The sequence below is a fragment of the Pollachius pollachius genome, assembly GCF_949987615.1.
Source record: "Pollachius pollachius genome assembly, chromosome: 4".
NCBI classification, from domain to species: Eukaryota; Metazoa; Chordata; class Actinopteri; order Gadiformes; family Gadidae; genus Pollachius; species Pollachius pollachius.
Window position 1 is genome coordinate 18,347,521 of NC_136937.1, and position 15,392 is coordinate 18,362,912.

The following is a 15,392-nucleotide window of genomic DNA, read 5'->3' on the forward strand; positions in this document are numbered from 1 at the left end:
GAAGCGCCCTTGAGCATGCAGCTCTTCCTCCTCCACAACACCCGCCTTTTTGTTGTCGTTTTTGTTTTTGCTGTCTACACCCGCCGCTGTCCGTCATTCTGTTGCTTGATGAAGAGCGCTTTCCAATGCATCACGTTTGCATTAAATCAATGTTAGCTCTTGGAATCCCAGGGTGTTAAAGCCTGATTGATTTGTGTTACTGTGCGTGTGCGGGCAGATGTACGTGTGTGTTTGTGTGTGTGTGTGTGTGTGTGTGTGTGTGTGTGTGTTTGTGTGTGGTGTGTGTGTGTGTGTATATGTGTGCGTGCGCAAGCGAATGCGTATGTGAGTGCGTGTATGCATGTGCACGGCTGCTGTGTGCATATTGGTGTATGTGTGTAAGTGTGTGAAGAGTGCGTGGAGAGTGAGTCTGTGTCTGACTGTGGGAGAAGGCAGAGACAGGCAGAGGAGAACAAAAGAGGGACGTGTTATAATGGGTGGGGCAGATTCATATCGTAAGCACTTGTAGAGCAAGGTCATTGTTGAGGCAAAAATGTATGCTCAGGAATTCAAAAACCAAATTACAATAATAATGCGGGAATGGCCTTTTAATATAAGCAGAGTCCAACCAGCTGTTTTTATCGTATAATTATGAATTTGCATTTTCCACTGACCTGATGCATATTATAATTTAAAAATTCTAAAACTCCTAAAAAGGGCACAAACATCAGAGCTATGAATTTAAAAATATTAATTAACGAGTACTGAATAATATCTTTAGTTTATTTTCTTAAAGGGACTGCGTCTGATTTTAACATGGATGAATCAGTTTGATTATATCGAAAATGTATGCATGGTTCCATTTCTTTTTTTAAACGAGAACTTCCATGACTCTCCGTTGGGTACGACAGCTTGTGAGTTCTGTTATAATTAGAACAAGGTCAGTTTTGTCAGGAAAATGTATCATCCACTCAAGCCACTCCCATCGTCTCTTTAAATAACTTTTAGTCATGTTTATAACCAACATTAATTTCCGATTTTTATGTTCCAACGCAGGGCGCTAGCAGGCTGCAGTTCACTTAAGCCAAAGGGGGCAGTATTGAGAAAGTATTTCTCCTTTCTGAGCATATAAACACCATAGTGTTTGCATAAAAGACCGAGCAGATATCTTTCATGTTAGCCTCTATCAGGACATCTTTGGAAACTAACCTGACATTTGAAATGTGCAACCTGCAGAGCGTCGTTTAAGCTTCAACATGGAGCATAAAGCGAGGAATAGCTGAGCTCATATTCGCTGTGTTGACCGCCTTTAAGAGTAAAATCCCATTTGAGACCATGTTAAGAAAGACGTGCATCCATCTATTTGCTGCAATATCTACAATGCCTTCCATCACAGTGGGGGTAGACAGATATAAAACACTGCATGATTATTTAGACTTTAGAAACAAACAAACCAACTCAGAGGAGATTACGGTTAAATAAATAGTAGGCCTATTCTTAACTTTGGTGATTCACATTTTCCTCTCTCCAGTTTCTCCAATATTAAACGTTATTTTCCAGATCCATTTTCTGCAAAGGTTTTTGTTCAATTTGACCTTTTGAAACAAGGACTTTCAAAGCGACAACATCCCGCCTCAGTTAAAGTCCCTATTTATTCAAATGTGCCACTTTCACCCGGGACATCTGAATAGCGGCGGCCAAATTGAATTTGTGATGTCACATAAATAATGTATGGTGGTTAATATCCGAACAAGGGGTTTGTTGCTGGGGCGTTTGGTTAATTGGGTTGCAGACGTAATAAATACTTAGATGTCCCTTTCTTTCTTTGTCTCTCAGCTACGGTTAGGATTCTCTCGGTCTTAGTTTATTTGTGTTATTAATCTTCCCTTCAATCTTCACCTTTCAGCATCTCCCCATCCTCTCTTCAAACCCTATCTTCTAACCCTCTCTCTCTCTCTCTCTCTCTCTCTCTCTCTCTCTCTCTCTCTCTCTCTCTCTCTCTCTCTCTCTCGGGAGTGTGCGTCTGCATCGCCTGGACTCAATCTTTTCCTCCACATGCACTGATTCAATTATCCAAAACGTTATACATGAACAAGTTGTAGAATGAGACACGTCTCAATATACACTGCTGGAGTCTTCAGGAATCAGGTCATGACCGTCATGACCTCATATCACTGAGTATCTGACTGCATTGTCAGAAAACAAGAATCTGATCAACCTGATCAAGAAGTAATAAATTCTGCTCTCTGCCATCCCACAAAGTGTCCACCCCTTCAGTAATTATTAACCTTCAGATGCGCACCCACTCCTAACTCTGTAATAAGATACCACTGTGCCTCTTTGTTAGCTTGACTGAGCCATTAGCCGCTAATATAGGCAGCCTGTTTGCTAAGGAAACGACTCCATTTGGCTCTGAGTGGAGCCTATAATGGGAATTTGAGGGAGACTATGAAGCTATACAAGCATAGGTCTCATTCAGAAGGTGACAACCGGGTACAAAGAGGAGGTTACTGGTGAAAACAAGCACTGAGATTGATGCAGTACCAACGTCCGTGGTGCGATCTTGAAGATTTGGCCGGAAGTCACACTAATTATCTTTGCCAAAGTCATTTGAGAATGAACATTTTCATTCTTTGTTTGTTTGAATGACTAAATTCGAGATTCTCTGCTCTCAGCAGACTGGATGCTTGATCAAACCTTCTATTTGCCATATATCATCCACTAACCATAGTAGCAAATGAATCCTTCATCATTTACCATTCAGACCCAACGTACACTCGGGTTAACATAAACATAATCTGAAAATATGTGTTGTGCGCATTTAATAACTGGTGGTTTCATGTGCAAATGCTTGCATGCATGTGTGGCTGTTTGAGCTTTCATCTGTGTGTATGTGTGCATGCGTGTGTACATGTTTGGCTGCGTAAGTGGGTAGGTGTGTGTGTGCGTGTGCGTGTGCGTGTGTGTGTGTGTGTGCGTGCGTGTGTGTGTGTGTGTGTGTGTGTGTGTGTGTGTGTGTGTGTGTGTGTGTGTGTGCGTGCATGTGATGGGATAGTGATTGCATGATTGATGTTGATTGAGTGGGTGCTCGTGGAACAAAGAAAGTCACCATCGCCGGGGGTCCCCCCCACAAGAGTTATTAGGCCTAATCTAACGTATCCTTCTGATAGCACTTTGGTTCTACTTGAATGGGAGCTCTATTACTCTGAGATCGGATCACCAGGAGGAAATTGGACACTTCTTGTTACAGATATGGAGATAGAGAGCAATCTGTCATTGGAATGAGTCTGGCTAGTTGTCTATCAAAACGACGGGACTCTGTGACACATTCACAGAATGTTTACTCTCTCCCCATCTCTCACCCTCTCCCTCACTGTCTCTCTATCGCTACTAGTCACCCCCACCTTCTGGCTCATCTCCCGCCATCTAGTTCTCTATCAACAACTGCCTCATCCATCTTCCAAGGGTGGAGTCTAATGCAGTTTTGATTAAATCTTATCAGCCCCATGAAAAATGTATAATGAAATGCATGAGAACAATTGTGGCAAAGGGACAAAGGAGCTTTGAGGAAGGAACAACTTGCCCTGCTCTCCGCTTCCATTTAACAATGTTCAGCTGTTTTCTTCCATTTTTAATCCAGCCATAAACGATTCCCCACCCAGAGCAGATACACCCAAAGCTGAACAAAAGGGTTTCTCCATAAGAAAATCTGCCCTCTGCAATAAAATGTTTCTCTGAATTATAGACCCAAGGATATATCTGTCCATCCATGTGTTTATCCATTTAGATACCTATCTTTCTACCTATTCACCCGTCCACCCATCCATCTATCCCTCTATCCCTCCACCCATATATCCCCCTGTATCTTTCTATTTATCCATCCAGCCCTCCATCTATATCTGTCTACCTATCGATCCATCCATATAACTACATATTTGTATGTATCTATCCATCTGCTCCATCCATCCATCCGTCTCTAACTTTCTACCTATCCATCCCTCTATATCTTTCTACCAATCCACCCTTCTATATCTTTCTACCTTTTCATCCCTCTTTATCGTTCTAAGTACTCATCCCCCTATATCTTTCCATCAGTCCATCTGGCCCTCCCCTGCTGTTTCTCTCACTCCTGATCCTTGGTGTGTTACTGGGAAGTATCGGCACGGTGTGCTGACACATCTGTCAATAACCCTTCCTAATGCTGGCCCCTTCGGTCCACAGGGTGAGTCAATACAATGTGTGTGCACCATACATTCCACAAATGGCCATTATTTATTTGAATACACAAATAGGTAAATAAGTATTGTCAATATTGATTACCAACAGGGTAAACACATGCATATGGACAAACACACACACAAGATCCATTGTCAGTATGGTTAAAGTCTGAATTAACAAAGACTGTTGGCAAAGCAATACAGATTGGTGCTGCTCGAATTTGGGCTGCAAATATTGCACATATTTCTAATAACTGTCTTCATTGAACCTGCCCTATCTAACTTGTCTACTGCAGCTATTTACTCCATAAGAAAATATCTGACCTTGAAAATATCACAAGAATCAACTTTGCTCATCCACAACTCTGGTCAATCATCCACAATCGCCGTCAAGTTAGCGTCGTCACATAGGACATTACCTCATATAGTGTGCACATATCCCAGGCTTCATATCAATAATAATCAATTATTTTGAACTTGAAAGATGACGACAGAATTTTTTTTTTGAAGGACACATTCAGGTGTTATCTGACTGGAAGTCACACTCGCAGAATAATTTACAGAATTTTACTGAATTCAGGAGCATCACAGTTTTAGATAACAAGTATCGTTACAACTCACACCACAAGGGGTTGCTGATGAGAAAGTGTACATAGGGCAGGCATAAGGCTGAGGTTATATATTAATAACATTTCAGAGGCTGAATCGATCTCTATCCCCGGGGTATACATCCTGAAGCTCTCTAATAGGTAGGCATGATGTCAATGCATATCTATTGCAACATATCTAGTGTGGCAAAGAGGAGATCCACCTTCATATGTAGGCTACTACATCTGCCCTCTTATTCCATGCGGACGACAGGGTTTGAGCGAGAGTGAGAGAAGGGTCAGATAACAAAAGCTGATAAAGAAAGAACAAGGCCAAAGTCACAGGTAACAGATGCCGCCATTTATAATCTTCAGAATAACATGCTACCCTCCATCCCCCACCCCCCCCTTAACGTCCACAGCAGAAGCCTAGCTCCCGCTACGCTAACACAATCAAATGCTAGCGTCCATTAAGGTAGACAGTTACATTCAATGCTAAAGTACACTTCACTAACATAATGAGTTCTCCGGGATGGGACTCACTCACTCTCTCTCTCACTTTCTCTCTCACCATTATAAAACACTTTGGATTTGATCCTACAGCTGACGATCCATCGTAATACAAACCAACAAAAAAACACTAAGAAGGTAAACACCCTTACACTAAAGAGGCTTTGAAAAGGACAAGGCAAGCATCAATCATGCTGGGATCTGTAAGCACCATGGGTTGGCAGAACGGGACGGCGTTCCCCGAACTGAAGCTGTTTTCATGAAAGACGAGGTCGGTGTGATTCAAAAGTGAGGAGTGAAGGTTGTTTGTTTTGCAGACAACAGATAGGCGGCTCCGATGAGTCTCCACTGTGTCTGAAAAACTATTCCAATTATTGTCCACAAAAATCCAACCAACCAAAAGTCCCAGGGTCAACCTGTCCCTGCTTGGACCGGCTGAACTCGTATAAACACAGTGGACATCGTGCTGGGAGTACTCCGCTCTCAGCAGTGAACCGCCTGATATTTAATTCCTCGCTGCTGCAAGGTTTCTTAAAACAAGACCTGTTTTAGTTAACATGGGGAATGCTTTCAGTGAAAGCAACTGGACTTGCTATCATATGGACTTTGTCTGAATACAATGCACATTTATGGTAACAATGTCCCTTTACGATAGTGACCTTGATTAACCAATTGTTAACCTTACTTAATTAACTAATAAGTATTACTTAAAGGATTACATAGAGGTTAGGGCTAGGATTTTTGTTTAATAATGTATACGTTGGTACCGTAATCTTGAACACCATTACCTTAGTTGAAAACCCTTAGTAAACATGAACACCATTAGTAAATTATTACAGGACACATTAGTTAACTGTTGATTAACTGTTGATTTATGCTTATTAATGCTTTAACTAATGTTTGTTTATGGTTAAATAAAATAAACATTTTATGACAGGTGCTGTCATAACATGGCTACAATCTTACTTACAGGGCAGGAGCTACTTTGTTGCTATAGAAAAGTACAACTCAAAACCAGCAACCCTGACTTGTGGTGTTCCTCAGGGATCAATCCTAGGCCCCTTATCGTTAAATCTCAACATGTATTCTATTTTTGAACCAAAACTTAAGACTAAGCTTTTCAGTGATGCATACTATTAACATTTCTAATGTTTTCCTTTTTTTTAAATCCTTATCGATTTATATTTTATTGTCTGATTCATATCAGAAATGTCTGAACTTACTGAAGGTATTTTTATTTTATTTTATTTTATTCCTTTTTATCTTTTTCTCCCTTTATTTTTAACAGTACATGTGTGATTTCATTGAAGGTCTTTCATTATATTGCTGGCATGTACTTTTTCACTATAAATCATACTGTTGTCTTTTTCTCTTTAACCTCTTAAACCCGAGCGCCCCCCGGGGGCGGGGGCAGCTGCGCCAACGTGTGCTGTAAACAGCACCACCATGCTCCAACATGTCCATGGTACATACCCACGTAACGGGAAGAAGCTTGGCTAAAAGCCCATGATAACCATTTTTATCTAAACAAAACACAATTCGAACACCAAGCAACTAAATGAGCCCGTAGCAAAACACGCAATACGTGCATGCGCGCATACTGGCCGCCGCCGATTTCGCTACTTCATGCCACCCACACAAACTATATGTCATTTGAAAGCTGAGGCTCCACAGACTCCAAAGATATCACTCTCATCACTCTACGAAAACTCACTGAACTAGCAGCCAAAGAAGAGCAAAATAAATAAACAAATAAAAAACGTTATACAATGTGATACTTTTGATTGGCGAATGGTGTTTTTTTTACATGGATTTGGGTCCCTCCATTTGACTGTCCCTCGACTCTTTTGGCTCTGACGGTTCGGTAGAGGGGTCAATCATCCAAAGTGACCAATGCATACCCAATATATCTTCCCGCGTTTGACTGGAAGGTCAGCATAATTCGCGCCAGAAGCGCCGAGAACATTCTCAGAGCAGAAACTCCGGCTAGATAGAGACATACGCTCCTACAACACGCTTCTTACAACGTTTGCATTCCTAGCTGGCTAGTAGTTAGCTAGTTATTTGGTATTTTCTTGCCTTTTTTTTCCATTTGTTATTCTTTTCAAATAAATAATGGCAGGCAGGAGAAAGACCTATACGTTTGCGGAGGCATTTGCTATCATTACTAGCGATAGTGGGGCTACTGTAGTCCCTCTCGAGTCCTCGTCTGACGACAGTGACTTGCTGTTGCCAGAACTGGACACGGATTAATTGTACTGCAGGAAGTGCCAGGTCCCTTTGTGCTTCACTTCCAAAAAGAACTGCTTCCAGCAGTGGCATGACAGCCCTTAGTGTATATAGTTAGTTTTAGTTAGCTAGTTATATTTGTTCAAAGTTGCTGCCAGCGTGTGTATATATATATATATATATATATATATATATATATATATATATATATATATATATATATATCTTTATCCCTAGTGATTGTATTCTTTAGCTTCATTTTTACGTTTGTTTTTACAGTTTGATTTTATTATATGTTGTTTCCAAATATATCTGCTCCAGTTGGAGTCAAACTTCATTTCGATTGTATGGTTTTCTTTGACTGGGAAAATGTATAGAGGTCTGGGTGAATTTTCAAAACAAGCCAAAACTGTTGAATTTGGATGGAATGAATACCTATAGTGATATGTCAGTGAAACAAAATTAGTTTTACAGTCTGGTACCTTAGAAAGGTCAAATGGCACTGATGGTGCCCAAAAGTGCCCAAATGGCACCATTTAGTCCGCCTGGACCTACCTGTACTAAAACCTCTCTAAAATCATTTATTCACTTTATTAGCAATTATCCTGGAACAGGGTACTCATCAGATGTTGTTATGTGTTTCCCTAAAGGTTCTGGGCTACTATCCCATAATTTCAAGGTGGTATTCACTCTAAATAATTTGTTTTCTATAGGCGAAAATTGAAAATTGACATTTCTTACTATGTTGTAGCTGAATTTACTCTGACACAGTAACATCTATATTGATTCTGACACTTCTGCAGCCACCCCACAGGTGTTACCTTCTTTTTGAAACCAACTTTATTCATATAACCCTTGTAGATGTGGAGGCATACTCTATTCATTTTGGGCATGTCATTTCGGGCAGGAGGCCTGTGAAATAGGCCTAGGGCTTAACAGGTTAAAGCACATTGAACTGCTTGATGTAAGTAATTTGCTATAAAAATTTAAATTGCTTTTCCTTGCCTTGCCTTAAATATTATTTGTATGTTACCAGGATTGCAAAGGAAAGGAAAACATATTTCTCCACTGGAAAGACAATACTGTTGATCTGCAGGAAGGCACTGGAGAATTTCAGCAGGAAGTGGGCAATAATGCAATAATACCTAAATAGAATTATGCCAACCTTGTCCTGTAAAGATTGATGTGACTCATTAAACCCAAGTTCCCTGCCCTAAGAATATTAGAGCTGAGCTATATGAATAAACTATCCATCACACAAATGATAGACGTTTATTTAGCTTATTTAATTCATTAACTGTCTCATATATTTTCATTGCAGTTGCAATGCCACTAGCAGTGAATCTGATCTGTAAAATAACCCATTATCGTCGACAATAATCGTTGTTTTGCTGTTGCTGGTTCTTTTATTTTTTTTCCTTTATGAATGATTTGGTTTTAATGCGACGCTAATGTTTGACAGCACCAAGATGAACACAAAAAATGGAAATACTCGATACTATCCCAACATGTATTTGGTAACGAAAACACTCAGTTGGGATGCAAATCAACCCCATGTTGAAATGTTAACGTTACAATTTCGCAAATCCCCCCCCCACCCCCCATTCCACTCATGATTAATTTAGCATATCGAGCGCGGTAATTGACACGAGCATCCTCCGTGTGAGACCTGATGACAGGAGCGGACGGCGCGGTGTTTGGCGAGCGGCGCAGACAGATAGAGAGACGCTGAGCCCTGCGATCCTTCACACAGGGCCATGTAACGGCAGATGAAGGAAGTGATGTATTCACTGTCACCAGCGTGGAGGTGGTCACCGAGAGAGATGTACGCCAAACTGAGATTGATGGCCTTACACACGCACACACACACACACACACACACACACACACACACACACACACACACACACACACACACACACACACACACACACACACACACACACACACACACACACACACAAACAAACACACACATACACGCACTTAATGATAGTTTCACCCACACACACACACACACACACACACTTAATGATTGACTCACCCCCCCCCCACACACACACACACACACACATGGAAATGCACAGAAAAACCTACATGTACATATGAACACAGAAATAGAGGCAAATAGGCACACACACACATACGCACCGCAAATACATATATATAAACACAGATGCTTGTTATAACACACAGACACACACACACACACACACAAAGATGAACCGCAAATGCATATATATAAACACAGACGCTTGTTATAACACACAGACACACACGGACACACAAATAAACGTACTTACACACACACAGACAGAAAGACAAAAGAAAGACAGTAAAACCCACATGAATATAAAGAGATAGACACATGCACACACACACACACACACACACACACACACACACACACACACACACACACACACACACACACACACACACACACACACACACACCACACACACACACACACAAACACACAGGACATGTATATAGCTTTGTTTTACTACCTGATGGTTTTTCTGAACTGAAGTCTTTAGCCTATCCCCCCAGAGCACAACCAGGACGCCGGGGGGGTTTGTGTGTGTGTGTGTGTGTATGGACAGAATAGGATCTAAAGCTGTTAGACCTGCACCGTTGCCATGCCAGAGCCACCCACGGGGAAATCAGCGGCCCACAGAACCATGAAGCCCTTTCTGCTCAGACCCACCAGTCGACAAGCCCCCGCCACCTCCCAGCCAGCTCAGTGGGTTCATTAGGCAGACAAGGTTAGCCAGCGAACCCAGCCCCCACCGACATGACACACACGCACACACACACACACACACACACACACACACACACACACACACACACACACACACATGCACACACACACACACACAAACCAACACACAGTGCAGTAAACATTTCACATTCACCGCTAGGGCGGAAATCAAGTGTTTGCATATTGAAAGGGTCCCGGAGGGGTCTTGGCCCCGTGGTGGGGAACCTTGGAAGTTCTGATCAGCCACAAGGGCTGCTTGGGGGCAAGGGAGGAAAAAAATTCATTCCTGTGTGTGTGTGTGTATGTGTGTGTACATGCGTGCATGCAGCTATGTGTGTGTGTGTGTGTGTGTGTGTGTGTGTGTGTTTACATGTGTGCAGGCAGCTTTGTGTAGGTGTGCTTGTTTGATTGCAGCTGTGTGTAGGTATATGTGTATGTGTGTGTGCAGCTGTGTGTGTGTAGGACTGTGTGTGTCAGTGTGTGTGTGTGTGTGTGTGTGTGTGTGTGTGTGTGTGTGTGTGTGTGTGTGAATTAGGTATTCTCATGCACACACACTCACAGTCTCCTATGTTCTTGGGGGTATTAGAGATCATCAGTCTTACTGATTTGCTCCAATTAGCCATGCACCTATACTGCTATTAGAAATCTGGCCGCCGCCACTGCTAAAACCACACCAGAAGACCGTGGAACACCCTTCATTTACCAGTAAACACCATCTACACAGCTCAGGTGAGTTGATGGGTAAAGTTTATTTCGGACTGCTCGACAAATAAACACAGAAAAGAGAGACACCTTTACCCACTCCAGCTTGCCATTTGTTTCTTCTTTCATGACAAACATCGCTGCATGGTGCTTTCCCACAAACGCACACCGTACTGACACGTCAGCGAGGAGGCCAGCTGCTTGAATAAAAAGGGCCTATTACACGCAGTTGGCATGAAACACCATTGGATACAGACGATAATAGCAGGGCTGCAGCCTCCTGGTCAGCAGAACCCCGGACGGGCCTAGGTAGGGCTTTTATGCTGAAAGGACATTAACCAAGTCCAGAGGAGGCAAATGAGCAGAAAAGCAGCATGAGTTCTGAGGCGTGTGAAGCAGCGGTGGAACAGGTGGTTCAGGCCAACGTCTGATCCTCGGGAGAACAGCGGATCCATGTTGATCAGTTAAGACCGGTCTTCACTGAAGTATATGGAGTAAGGTCACTCAGATGGTGGTTAAATGCAAAGAGGGCCGGTAACTATACATTCACTGTGGGGAAGAAGACAGCAGATGTGCTGACAGATAAAACAATTACTCCTTAAATATAAAGGGATTATATGCAAAGCGTTTGAATGTAACTTCATGAACACCTGTATGGTATGTTCCCTTCACATGATGATACACTGGCCTAAGTAGATTGGCCTTCTATGTAGTCTAGTTTATGTATGAAGTCTATGGAGTTTGTGAATAGTATGAGCCATAGCAAGTTGAGTCTGAGATGATTATCTATTATGATGGGCCTTTCCACAGCAATGGTGCTCTAATCAGAGGACACACACACACACACACACACACACACACACACACACACACACACACACACACTCCTTGAGGGTATAACCAAACACGCATCTCATCCCGAGTGCGTCTCAATGATCAATTATACACTGAGGGGCAGAGCCAGGGAACGACCTCATACGTTTGAAAAATGTAGCAGCTCGACAGCGCGTTGAAAAAAGGGAAGGTTTCTGAAAAACTGATGGCACATGAAATTCCCCGGCGTGTGTTATCCGATTCCCTCTCATCTCAGCCGGCACCAGCCGTCTCTGCTCCTCCAGGGTAAACGCAGGTGGCCGTAACCACACACTCTCCTCTCTGCAGACACCCGTCATCTGCTCAGCCCGGCCAGCGGTGCACACTAATTGTTTCCAACATGGAGATCATCGTGAAGGCTGATCAACTGACCACATCTGATACGTCCGCTCTCTTTACAACACCCCCCCCCCCCCCCCCCCCCCCCCCCCCTGTATATCTAGCATTATTTAGTGTGACTGCTGCTATTATTTAGACCAACAGTGGATTCACATAGCCTGCACAACGCTCTGTCACACACACTCACACACATACATACACACGCGCATACACACAGGCAGGCACACACGTATGCACACACACACACGCACATACACACACACACAGACACACACTTTGACAAAAAGTAATTTCTCAAAGCAACGAACGTCCACCGCTCTCTGGCCCTCTCTCATTCCCCCATCCCTCTGTCCCTCTCCTCCCCTCTCTCTCTTTCCCTCTCCCTCTCTACCTCTCCCCCTCCTCATCTCCTCCTCTCCCTCCCCCCCTCCCCATCCCCCTCTCTCCCACTCTCCCTTCCCCTCTCTCCCTCTCCCCCTCTCCCTCTCTATCTCCCCCTCCCCCCCTCCCATCCTCCCTCTCTCCCTCTCCCCTCTCTCCCCTCTCCCCCTCTCTTTCCAGCATATGATAACGCATAGGAATGCATTGAGGGTCACATTACCCGAGTGTTCCATGCTGTACACTTCAATGCACATGGAAGAGAAAACGAATTCTATGTTGTCCAAAGATATGTATGAATTAATCATTTGAGGCATGTTATGCCTGATACGAATACAAAAAATGCAACTAAATACCACTCGCACAGCAATAGCTGGTTCACGTTGTTAATTGCGTACGCAAAGTGTCATCCTCTGTTAGATATGGTCACACTTCGCTTGATCTTATCCTCGGACAGAGTAGCCAACGCGTGAATATTTTGCGCCAGGTTCCTACGCTTACCGACCAGGGGGGTCAAGTGACGTGCGGGTAGTTGTCTATCGAGACAGGAACATGAGGCGTCAGAGGCCGGGGGAGTTGGACAGCCTCATCTGCACCACTATTTTCCACGAAATAGGATTGTGCCCTAGAGAGAGCATGCATGCATGCACCGCACACACCAACACCAGCTCTCTAACGGCTGGATAACACTGCGTCAAGAGTACCCCGTACACACACACCCGCGCGCACACGCACACGCACACACCAATTCTGTCCTCCTAAAAGCGTGTACATGGCACGGTATTCTATCCACATACCTGATTTTTATGCCGAGGTCCATCTTCGAGTTCTGAAGAGCTATTCATGATTCCCCATGTGTCATTTACCATTCTCCGGAGAACCGCAAGACCGAGACCCGCCTGATATCCCTGGCGGACTAGAGAAGAACGCAAAGCTCGTTCCTTTTTGGGTTATTCTAGTTGTTCCGTTTAATGAACTCCATGGATAGAAAGAAACGTTGCTCTGTAGAAAGGTACGGAGGCAGGAGACTCAACTTCAGCCGAGCTGAGGATCTACTCGGAGCCCCGCTGCCATCTCAAGCTCACAGGGGCCACACCGCCCGCTCCCGTTACGCACTAACACTACTTACTTCCCCCCCCCGAGTGTCTTGGGGATACTGCTCCGTTATTCCAATGAAGAAAAAACACAGTATTCGCCAAATTGTTATTCTGATGCTGCACCTTCAACTCTCAAAGTTAAAATGATCCCAAAGCGTGCTGAACGGATACCGAGCAGGAGAGCAGGAGAGCAGGTGCGGCTCCTCATCCAGCGGAGCGTTCCCAAACCAACAAAAAACAATCGCAAAATGAAACGAAGCTTCGCTTCTTTTTTCTACGAAAGCCTATAAGCCGGACAGGCGCACAGCGAAAGGCTGTCACTTCCCAACTCTGCCCAGGTCAGACTAGAAGGCGAACGGGAGCCGGGTGCCCCACTGCTGGCGAACACGAAGCCAAAACGTCCTGGATCCCCGCGCCTGAAAGAGCCGACAGTTCTCCGGTGCTGAAGCTGGGGGAGTGGGGTGGAGGTAGTGGTGGTGGTGGAGGAGGTGGTGGCGGTGGTGCTGGTGGTGGTGGGGTTGTCGGTACAAACGGCTTCCTTTACTTGCCCTAGTTTGCAGAGAGATCTGCATGGGGGGAGTGGGGCACGGGACAGAAAAGGTATTTCACATCACAGATATAGCCCGCCTGGAAATGAAGAAGAACAGAAGTAGCCGTGGAGATGACAGACCGTTCTGCGGTCCGTATCTGCCGAACGCCGGGGCGCTCCCTGCCTCCAACCTGTCAATCAAACAAGGCTCCCTCCGGGTACGCGCGGGCGCGGCGCGACGCACAACGACGCGATCAACCTTCTCCCAGTGTGAAGAGTTCCCTGCCCCTGTGTGTGTGTTCCGCGACCGCTGTGCCACTAGTACTGCTACAACTGCTGTGATGCCTGCTTCCTCCGCATTATTAATACAGAACCTCCTCCTCCTCCTCCCAGTCCACAGCTCCAAAAAGTGTGGCGGCATGCATACTGCTGCTGGCGGATGCAGAACGCGGCGCGCTGGGCTACATGCGCCTCATCAGGTTAGGCTTCGCGGAGTGGAAGCGTTTATACTCCTTTTTACAGTGCATAAGATGAAATAGGTGGTTAAAGAAACAGAAAAAAGAACAAAAACAATCAAGACAAAATTCATTGAAAACACTTTCTACTTTCTGGTGCAAAGACATCGACGTTCAGGACGTATCACTCAGTGGGAGCGTCTGTGGCCAACGTGTCCAATCAGGCCTGTGTGTGGTCAGAAATGAATGGGAATTGCCATTAATATCTGTAAACACATAAGTCTATGTTAACAACAAATACAGAGTTTGTTATGCGATAAAGCCTAAGTAAAAAGCACCATTATTTATCTAACTTGTATTACCATTAGTTAGTATACTAACTAATGGTAATACAAGTTAGATAAATAATTAATTTGTAGTCTACAATTGGTAGCAGTCTAGCCGTCAATTTGTCAGCTCTTTGAGCAAAGGTAGAACTGCATGGGATTCCAACTCACAAACCAAATAACAGGGAACACTGCTGAACAGCTGAGTTATCCACACAGATGAAACATTAGACTAAGGAGACTCAGGGGAAACAAGCAGGGGATTGAAGATCTGGACCCAATGATATATTTCTACCCAATGAACACATTCTTTTCTTTTGTCATTCTAGAATGTTCAAATACCTCTTAATATTATGTTGAATTTCCTCAGGTGGGCAGCCATGCAGAGATTACGCCTTTTTAAA

General features: G+C 44.0%; 1 protein-coding gene across 1 annotated transcript in view; it reads right to left on the reverse strand.

The window, feature by feature from the left end:
* The window catches only part of fibcd1b (fibrinogen C domain containing 1b), a gene marked incomplete at both ends in the record, with an annotated part of 95,566 nt that extends 82,116 nt beyond the window's left edge, over positions 1–13,450 (reverse strand). Inside the window, one exon of the mRNA XM_079735951.1 lies at positions 13,379–13,450. Coding sequence (XP_079592077.1) covers positions 13,379–13,450 — 72 coding nt within the window. The remainder of the gene's footprint in view (positions 1–13,378) is intronic.
* Between the last annotated feature and the right edge of the window lie 1,942 nt (positions 13,451–15,392).